General features: G+C 33.7%; 1 protein-coding gene and 2 pseudogenes across 1 annotated transcript; all 3 read left to right on the forward strand.

The window, feature by feature from the left end:
• Positions 1-4,849: 4,849 nt before the first annotated feature.
• Positions 4,850-6,477, forward strand: LOC132945532 (uncharacterized; annotated as a pseudogene).
• Positions 6,478-7,830: 1,353 nt separating this feature from the next.
• On the forward strand, positions 7,831-9,188 carry LOC132945457 (uncharacterized). The gene is made up of 4 exons (XM_061015203.1): positions 7,831-8,251; positions 8,311-8,621; positions 8,684-8,816; positions 8,870-9,188. The coding sequence occupies exons 2-4, from the start codon at positions 8,334-8,336 to the stop codon at positions 8,941-8,943; spliced, it is 495 nt and encodes a 164-aa protein (XP_060871186.1). The 5' UTR covers positions 7,831-8,251; positions 8,311-8,333; the 3' UTR covers positions 8,944-9,188.
• On the forward strand, positions 9,021-9,779 carry LOC132945456 (uncharacterized; annotated as a pseudogene).
• Positions 9,780-10,705: the final 926 nt, after the last annotated feature.

Genomic DNA, 10,705 nt, shown 5'->3' on the forward strand with positions numbered 1-10,705 from the left:
TTTTCTAACATTTAAAAATGATAACATAAATTATTATAGTATTACAAGTTCACACATATGTAAAATATTTCAGAAAATAATGCTGTCGCAATAATGGAGTTATGATGTAGTAAACGCTATCTTTGTTGATAAAATGGACATTATTAATGATATTAATTTATAACTGAATATCGATAACATTTATTAAAATGTATTTACCTTATGTTGGAAATTAAAAGTTTGATCTTGTTATTAAAATTATTCGATATGTTATTTATGTAACACTTGTGCTTGTAATATCTAATAAATCTAATAATATACAAAATATTATTATCGAAAGCTACTCTCAAAATATTTTATAATTATACTTATTACTTAATTAATGTCAAAACTACTTCAATATTTTGCACAAAAAACTTAACAATAGCCATTAGGTAAGAGATATATACATTATACATATATAATATTATCTACAGCCAGTAGCAAAATGAGGGGGCTTGGAGCGACTTAGCCTCCCAAATATTGTAATAGCTCCCACAGAATTATGTCATGTTTCATGTGAAAATATATTATATATTGATATAGATTTACTAATTGTATAGTAATTGTTATGATGTTGGTTACATTGTATATTAGAGATGTTAACCTCACTTTTATTATAATGCAATTCATTCTGTTCTATATACTATACTCCGGCCACTGAGAGGGCGCTACCCGGCAGCGACCAAAACTCGTCCGATCTCGCGCATTCACACCACTATACTCTGTTCAACGAGAGAACGCACAGATTCTGCGCATCCCCCCGCGTTACACTGCTATCAAAACTATCCTTCTATGGCAGGATGTTGCGTGGGGGAACCAGTTTTGGTCGGTGCGCCGTGCGTTTTCTCGTTGAACAGAGTATAAATCTGCCCGTTCGTTGGCCGCCGTCAACCCTGGCTGCCGCCACCGTCGTTGTTACAACTATATGGCAGAGTAGGAGAAATTTGGGTACGAAAACGCGGAGCTCGGTCATTTGGATGCGCTAACGAGTAGCGCTCTCTCGGTGTCCGGAGTATAGTAATTGTCAAGTACCTATGTACGTTTCTTATTAAATTATGTAAAATAAAGAACACATGCTTAACGAGAATTAATTATGAAGTTTTGTCATTACCTCACGACATTACAGTAATTAGTAGAGGTATATTACATTATTATAAAAAAAAATGTTGATATTTAAAACGATAGGTACCTAACCTAACCTAACCTATATTGTAAAACATACCTACTGACAATGACTGCATAGGTAATTAACAAATTTTCAAAAAAAAATAGAACAATTGTGTTATTTACAATAGTTTGAATAAATTATATTATTTTAATGGTCCTTTGTTGTTGTATTTATGTGTACCTACTTACAGGCTGTTAAAATGTATTATGATTCAACTGAATAAAATATGAGACGCAATGAGGTTTATGTTTCAATTTCTATCATATTATTATTGAATAAGGTTTTTTTTTAGTTAATTTAACACCCCCCTCCCCCATCCCATAAATTTCAATGGATTTCCGCCTATGACCAGTATCTACATTTGTCCCTAGGGCGCAACTAGCCGCAAAGAAAATAATTAACTCATTACTCAAGTTAACTTAGGTAAGTTAAGAGAACACTAAATCAGAAGTTAATAGGTATAGAAAAAATATCAACTTAACTAAGTTTAAATAAAGTTAATCTACTTTTTTCAATTAGTAGGTACCTATGTGGATCACATAAACACTTTAATCATAATGAACAGCTGTGGCGTATTTAGGAGTTTTTAAAGAAAAGGGTCCACCTAATTTTCCTAACACATGGTGGTGGGGGCACTCGGCTACAGAATATATTAATACTTATATAATATATTAGATGTTGAGATATATGGGGGCTTATTGACGTTAAGAGCAAGTTAGCCATTGACGGCACCCCGTGAGAAAGATTTTATGGAGAGAAAAGGTCTCTAATCCCTACACAAGTTCCTTTTAAGACGCCTAGGTGGGTTATCTGGAATTTGCTTGGATGAAAGATGAGTAATAATAGGATTTGAGTGAGAACTGAAAGTTTTATGTGTATTTTATAGGTGAGCGTAGCAAGATTATTTAAGGTTGGAATGCAAATGTATTTATGAAGTGAGTCGTTGGTGATGTACCAGGGACAGTGTTCGGACTTAAATAAATTGATCTAGATAATTATTTGTACATATTTTATCTTATCTAGATAAATAGTTACAAGGTATCTAAACGTTCATCTTAGATAATTGTTTTACTAATCTTAATGAATTCATCCAGATACATTTTTTATTGATAAAAATCGCAAAATTGTACAAACGCATTTTAAATGTTTATACAGGTTCTCAAAAGTTTATGGTTTATAAATAATGTAACTATATAAGTAGTATATAATAGAGAGTTCAGACCGCAGACCCCCTCGCCCTCCGCACCCTCCGCACCCTCCGCACCCTCAGTTAATTAGTGATAACGATTATCCGTAACGTGTGCGGTGTATAAATCTCCTTATCAGTAATTAACTCCTACTATCAGCATCTGATGCAACTACCGTAACCTTACCAGTAACCATTCCTCATTATACTCTTTTTCAAATGAGAACGCATCGGGCGGCGGACGAAAACCGGTCGAAACGCGCGCATGGCCTCCCCACTCCCGACAGTTTCAGCTGTCGTAGGTGGTGCCACCTTGTATACGTAGTGAGTTGTATTTCCACAACATTGAACAATATGTATACTATAAGAAATACATCAATAAATAATGAATAATAATAATCCGTAAGTGTTTACGTATTTGAGTATAAAAATAATAATATTCTGTGGCGTGCAACAGTATGATGCGGTAGATAATAATTATAATAATAACCTCTGATAACGATGCGCGACCCGGTGCGTTCTCATTTGAAAAAGAGTATAGTGATAATGATTATCCGTAACGTGCGCGGTGTATAAATCTCCTTATCAGTAATTAACTCCTACTATCAACGTTGAGTGTGAAATTAAAAATAAATATATATTATTATTAAATATCGTATGACGCATATATTTATTGTTATGAAGGTGTAGATTTATTCAAATAGCCGAAAATCACGAAATAAACGCTTATTGTTAAATATCAGAAATATCTACTGCGTAGCAACATTTGGAGTACGGTGTAGGTTTTTTTGAAAACGATCAAATAGCCGAAAATCACGAAATAAACGCTTATTGATATAAATCAGAAATATCTACTGTATGTCTACATTTGGAGTACGGTGTAGGTTTTTTTGAAAACGTTCAAATAATCGTATATATCTATTGAATAGATGGCTATTATCCCTTTGTTATCGATACGACCTTGTCTTAAAGCCGCATTCCCACGACTGGTGTACTTGGCCAATATTTGGTACTGGTGGTTACTTGCCATGCCGTCGGATCGGCATACTTGTACAATTATTTGTCACTGGTGCCGTTCCCGATGATTGTCGGTAAATGCGACACAAGTGAAAGGAACAGCCAATATACTTGTACCACTGATCACACGACTGGTTCGTGTAGACCAGTAAAAACAGTAGCATGATAACTTTGGTCCAGAGGCCAGAGATGCCAAAGTTATAGTAGGTATTAATAATTCAAATAATATAATATTTTTTCATTGTACATTAATGTATTAACAATTGTTAGAATTTTTTTTTGTTTATATAGTTTACAATGTTTAAATTATGCACAATGCACATGTTTGAGATCGATTAGCGTTTTTTGTTGGAATTTTACGTAGGTACTACATATTTTATATGACCTACCACCTACGTATACTTATTTACGTTTTATTATGAATGGGTACAATGTATTATATGCAAATAATATATGATAGGTAATATACAAATTAAATGAATAAAAAATAATAACATTATTTTGGTATCATAATATAGGTACCTAACTAACCACCTGCGTACTAACTAGGAATAATCTGTCCTCCCTTATATTTGATATCAAATAACCCATTTGGTGAATTTTTGAAGAGAAAGTTATATATGACCATATATTTTTAGATTCTGAGCAAATCGATGAATGTAATGATTTTATAATGATGTGTGGGTGATTTTTAAAAAATATATTTCTTGTCTGTGTACATGATAAGTGATCGAAATAATGCTCTATTTTCAACTTCAGTATCTTTTCCAGTGTGAAAATTAATCTAGTTGGTGCATTCGTGAGGTCAACATTTATAACTCCAAGTACCTAACTAGTTTCCAAAAGCACCGGAAAAAAAAGGAAAAACGGGAATTTTTACGCAAAATCAGTTTAAATCGATTTTGGATTTTGGAGTAACTCTATAAAAAATAACCGTAGATACATGAAATTTTCATAGATTATTATCCATAAAAACCTTTCAAAATTAATGACTCATGTTGAACTATTTCCATATTATGCCTATGCATATTCAATTATTGTTTATTATTAGTTTTTTTAAATAATGTCAATAAAAAAATGTTTGCACTGTCAAAAAACTTAAAAATGTAATACAAGGTTTCTCGTAAGTTAAGAATTTAAAAAAAGCGTAAATATCTACAGTCATTTTTTATAAGCGTCTGAAGTTCGAATTTTGTCAAAATTCGTAAAAATCAAATATATATACCAATTATTTTGAGTTAAAAATGCATAAAAAAAATGTTTATAAGCATATAAATTTCAAAAGTTGAATTTATTTTTATAACTTTAAGGATTGAAATTTTAAACAATAGGCTCCACGTATATATAGTTCATTCTGTAACTAAAAACTAAAAAATATATAAACAGTTTTTTGATTGATATTTTAAGTTCAAATTTGGATGTAGTTACATATTACGTTGTCAACGGCGTTCAGTGTGTCACAGTTACTTGTACACGTTCTATGCGTTTGCTCCTTTCGTGTTTTTTTCAGCATTTATTATTTGCTCGACATTATTTAAAATATAATCAATTATTATTACTCTATGTTTAAAAGTCAACGGCGTTCAGTGTGTTACAGTTACTTGTACACGTTCTATGTGTTTGCTCCGTTCGTGTGTTTTTCAGCATTTATTATTTGTTTGACATTATTTAAAATATAATCAATTATTATCACTCTGTGTTTTAATTTTTAAACATTTTTTTTTCTCTCGTAATTACCTACCAATATGTTTAAATGCGTGCAGTGTCCGTCGGTTTTTGGACGAAAAGAAAGTTTGGTTAAACATGAAATAACTCATACCAGTATACGTTTTCCGTGTACCGTATGTACGTCGACATTCAACTATAAATCGCATGTCAATAGACATCTGAAAAATATTCATGGTATGTTATAATTTTTTTTATTCAATATTAATTTATTGTTATTTTTTTTTTTTATTCAATATTAATTTATTGTTATTATTTTTCCCAAGGTATTGTCAACATTCGAACCCATTTGAGACCAATGCCCGATGCACCAATCATAGTTCAGCCAACACGAGCGCCTCGTGCCACTGCTCAAGGTGATGTTATACAGATCGCGCCTCAAATATTTGTCCCCGATGTCCCGGCCGGTGGATCGAATGCGATATCTGACGACGACGATATATTGTGTATGAAAGCACGATATATTGTGTATGAAAGCAATGGACGAATTTGAGGATACGGGTTAGTTTTTATTTAATTTATCAGAATCAATTCGATTTTTAAAAGACCCGCTGATTTTATTTTATCCGCCGTGGATTATTTTTTTAAATACGTAACGTTAAATTAGATTTATTAATCGAATACAAGTTAAACAGATTTTTAAAATACATGTCGTTAGATTTTATTTCTCAGTCACGGGTTAATTAGATTTCTAATAGATACGGTATTAATTTTATTAGATATTAATATTAGGTTTTTTTTTATTTTTAAAGATTCTTATACACCGTTACCGTCAACGGTAAACGCGTTTCTACGGCCAATACCGCCTCGGCTTCTAACGCTAAAAGGGTTAGGTTGAATCTCGTTAAGGCTCCCAGGTTCGTAGAAATTTTGTCGTCCGCAAATAGAAAAATAGTTTGGTACTATGCTAAAAATATCGGCAATACAACGATTTATTCCGACTTTATCCGACCCCTCATGCCTGAACTAGTCATTTTATTAAAGACCTCCGTACAAAAACATTCTATATAATTCGTCGGAGAATCGGGCATTTAAAACAGTGGTGACAGAAATTTACCCTGACAGCGATATAAGAACTATTGTAGAGAGAGCGTACATGAATTTGGTTCAGGAGAAAGATGACTACATCGGGAGGGGTAGTGGATTTACACTGGAGTCGATCGATGGGCTATTGTTGGCCGTGTATAAATATACACCGATGGGCGGCTCGTCGTATATTCAACTACCTGAATATATAGATAGAAAACGGGGGACCATCAACCCACAAAACACGGATCAGGAGTGCTTCAAGTGGGCGATTTTGGCGAGGCTTGTGGCCGAAAATTTATCTGATAGATATAAATATTGTGTCGGAGAAAATTATAAAAGCATGAGAAAAATTATAATTTTAACGGTATATATCGTTCCCGACACCACTATCAGACATCACCAAATTTGAAAAAAATAATAATAACGTCTCTATAAATGTATACGGCCTCGACAAAAATTTCCAGGCACCCCGTAAGTACCCAACGTACGAAGTGTATCCGTTACGTGTGGTCGACGAAGAAAAAAAGGATCATTTCGACCTGTTGTTGGTGACGGACGGCGAAAATAACTCGCACTATGTTTACATTTCGAATTTTTCACGGCTCATACGTGCGCAGAAAACGAGACACAATGGCAGTGTCATTTTTTGTAAAAGGTGCTTCACCAGCTTTGACAACCAAAATTTAAAATTCAAGTTGAGCGGATAGGAGGCCCTAGACCAACATAAATTGATTTGTGGGGCGCACAAGCCAATTTTACCGGAGATGCCGAAGGAGGGTGATTGTGTTGAGTTCAGGACGTGGAAAAACACGGTTAGGCACCCGTTTGTCATTTACGCGGATTTCGAGGCGATCTTGACGAAGGTGGAGGAGAAAAAAGGGGGAACACAACAATTATTCAAAATCATGAGCCGATGAGTTATACATTTTTTGTGAAGGCGAGCGATGACGTACCGGCGGAATTATTGGTTCAACACGAGATACCGGCGGGGCCGGTAAAACATAGCGGGGGCGAAAACAGGACGGACGTGGCGAGATATTTTGTGGAGACGATAGTTGATGTGGCCCGGAAAATTGAAGGTCTGATGAAGACGAATATACCTATAACCATGACTGAGGACGAAGAAAAAACACATAAAGAGTGTAATGCGTGTAACTTATGCAAATGCATATTATCCGGGGGCGGTAAGGTTAGGGATCATGATCATTTAACGGGCAAATTTAGGCAGACCTTGTGCTCTAGGTGTAACTTAGAGTTACAACAGCCTAAATTTGTCCCTGTCTTTTTTCATAATCTCTCAAACTACGACTCGCACTTCATAATCACTGAACTTGGGTATGATACACAGGCGATCAACGTTATACCGAACAGTGAGGAGAAATTTATATCTTTCTTGAAATATATAAGTAGTACCTTCACTGTTCGGTTTATCGACACGTTCCGGTTCATGGCGTCGAGTCTGTCGTCCCTGGCCGAAAATTTAGTTACACCCGAACATGAGAACTTCCGTGAGACAGCCAAACATTTTGTCGCCGGAGATATGCCGCTCGTGACTCGTAAGGGGGTGTACCCGTACGAGTACACGGATAGTTGGGAGCGGCTGGAGGAGACAAGGTTACCGAGGAAGAGAGAATTTTATAGTACGTTGACAGAGACCGGGATTAAGGAGGAAGACTTTGAGCACGCGAAGTTGGTTTGGGACCACTTTGGCTGTACGACGTTGGGCGAGTATTCAGACTTATATTTGAAAATCGATGTATTGCTGTTGGCTGATGTGTTCGAAAACTTCCGCGACGTATGTATGAGGGCATACAACCTGGACGCCGCCCATTATTTCACCGCCCCTGGACTTAGTTTCGATGCGATGCTTAAGTTCACGGGGCAAAAGCTGCAGTTGCTGGACGATTACGACATGTTGTTGATGTTCGAGAATGGTTAGTATATTATTTTTAAATGTGTATATATAATAATATTAATCTTATTTATTTTTATAGGTATACGTGGTGGATTGGTTCAAGTGAGCAAACGATATGCGAAGGCGAATAATGCAAAGACCCCGGACTATGATGAGACGAAAGAGAAATCATGGATAGTATATCAGGACTGTGAGTATATTTTTTCAAAACTTATTAATTTTTTTCTTACTTAATAATATTTTTTATAGGTAACAACTTTTACGGGTGGGCAATGTCCCAGTACATGCCGTACGGTGGGTTCAACTGGGTCGAACCTACATTAAACGGACTTGATGATTTGAACGACACATCACCCATACGGCGAGTGTATGAGGTGGATGTAACATACCCACAAAAATTACATGATAAGCACAACGATCTACCATTCTTGCCGAACAGCGGTATACCACGCGGGTCGAAGGTGAGGAAGTTGATGACGACATTTGAGAAAAAGGAGAATTACATCATACATTATAGGAACCTACAGCAGGCCATTAAGAATGGTTTGATAGTTGAAAAAGTAAATATTTATATTTTATAAGATTTTAAGCAGATTTTTAACATTTCTCTTATTTTTTATAGGTACACAGAGTTATTCAGTTTAGTCAGTCGGATTGGTTGGCTAAATATATTAAGTTAAACACAGAGATGAGGAAGAAGGCTAAGAACGATTTTGAGAAAGACTTTTTTAAGCTGATGAACAATGCTGTATTTGGTATGTTACTTTATACTATTTATTATATTTTTATTAATATTTTATTTTTACAGGTAAAACAATGCAATCGAAGAGGAAAGAGATGAAGATGGAGTTGGTGTCGTGGAGAGGAGGTTGCAGAAACTGATTAACAAGTGTACATTCAAACACTGTACCAATTATAATGAAAACCTAAACGCTGTCGCTTTGGAGAATAAAATTATTAGATTCGATAAACCTATATATATTGGTAAATATACTTTTTACCACTTTTATCATACATCTATTAACACATTTTATTATTTTTCAGGATTTGCAGTACTAGACATATCAAAAACAATGATGTATGACTATGATTACAATGTAATGAAGAAACACTATGGCCCTAGATTAATTCTTATGTATACTGACACAGGTAAATATAATTAAAATAATCTCATGTATATAATATATTAATTTAATATCATTCTTTTTCTAGATTCACTAGTGTATCACATTCAAACGGATGACTTCTACAAAGACTTGGCGGCTAACAGTAGCTTGTTGGACCGGATGGATACTGGCAACCTACCCAGTGACCATCCGTGCTATGTGATAGAAAGAAAGAAGTCCCCAGGGTACTTTTCTGATGAATTTTATGGTGATATAATTACTGAATTCTGTGGATTGAGAGCTAAGTCATATGCTTTCAATGTGTATGCCGGACCGGAGGAAAGAGTTGGTGATGAAAAAATCAAAGCGAAGGGGATAAGAGGTCATGTGGTTAAAAACCACATGACTCTTGAAGATCATAGGAAGTGATTGTTTGAAGAAGATGGATTGGAATTATATACAGAGAATGTGTCAATAAGATCATTCAACCACCAACTGATGACCATAAAAACAAAGAAATTAACATTAACGTATAACAGCTATGATGACAAGAGGGTGGTGCTAGAGGATAAAATACATACATTAGCACATGGACATTATAGTATAGAGTGAGTTAATACATTTATATATTTTTAAATTATTGTAATGATTTTACTTTTATATTTTATAGGGAAGATGAACCCGAGGATGAATGGCCTGAACTCGACTATGAGGTAGATGACAGAGGGCGACGATGGAGTAAACTGGATAAAGAGTTTATGAGGGAGCTTCTTTGTTACACAACTAAATAGTTTTATTTCAGAAACTTTACTTATTTTTTTGTTATATAGTTTTATTGTAAATAACTTGTAAATATTATCCTATTAATTGTTATATAATGTAAATACTTGATAATAGATTATTGTGTAATTTGTAAATATTTTTGTAAAATATTAGATTAGTGTATAAATTTGTAGTATTAACACCTTTATAATGTATACTTTGTATGTAAATGTATAATTTTTATTTTTATATTGTATAATTTGTAAATACTATGTAAATATACCATATCAGTATGCTTTTGTTAGATATATAAGTTAGTTTAAAATGTTTTTTCTTGTAATATTTTTTTTATTTTACCACCTTTATAATGTATACTTTGTAAATATCCATGTAAATGTATAATTTTTATTTTGTATAATTTGTAAATATTCTATACCGTATCAGTATGCTTTTGTTAGATATATTAGATAGTTTACAATGTTTTCTTGTAATATTTTTTTTCCTGTATAATTGTTTAAGCTATAACCATGTTTTTTCTGTTTCAGGTAGATGGAAGCCAATATATTTAATTAAAAATCTTATAAATGTATAAATAAATAAAAAAAACAATGTTAAAATATTATTATGTTTATTAAATAAAATGTATACAAAAATCTTTAAGAATTATTTATAAACCATTTCCTTATAGCAAATACTTTATAGAATGTACATTGTTATAAATTCTGCGAGCATCTGTTTTTTCTGTTCGCCTTTGACATAAATGCAGGTGAATTTTA

Source organism: Metopolophium dirhodum, chromosome 5 (assembly GCF_019925205.1).
Source record: "Metopolophium dirhodum isolate CAU chromosome 5, ASM1992520v1, whole genome shotgun sequence".
Lineage (NCBI taxonomy): Eukaryota > Metazoa > Arthropoda > Insecta > Hemiptera > Aphididae > Metopolophium > Metopolophium dirhodum.

What these genes read in the sequence shown, in the direction of transcription:
- LOC132945457 (XM_061015203.1), top strand. Translation starts at nt 8,334, where the DNA reads ATGTCCCAGTACATGCCGTACGGTGGGTTCAACTGGGTCGAACCTACA. An exon ending in ATGGTTTGATAGTTGAAAAA is followed by an intron (nt 8,622 to 8,683) that starts GTAAATATTTAT and finishes TATTTTTTATAG; the next exon opens with GTACACAGAGTTATTCAGTT. An exon ending in GATGAACAATGCTGTATTTG is followed by an intron (nt 8,817 to 8,869) that starts GTATGTTACTTT and finishes TTATTTTTACAG; the next exon opens with GTAAAACAATGCAATCGAAG.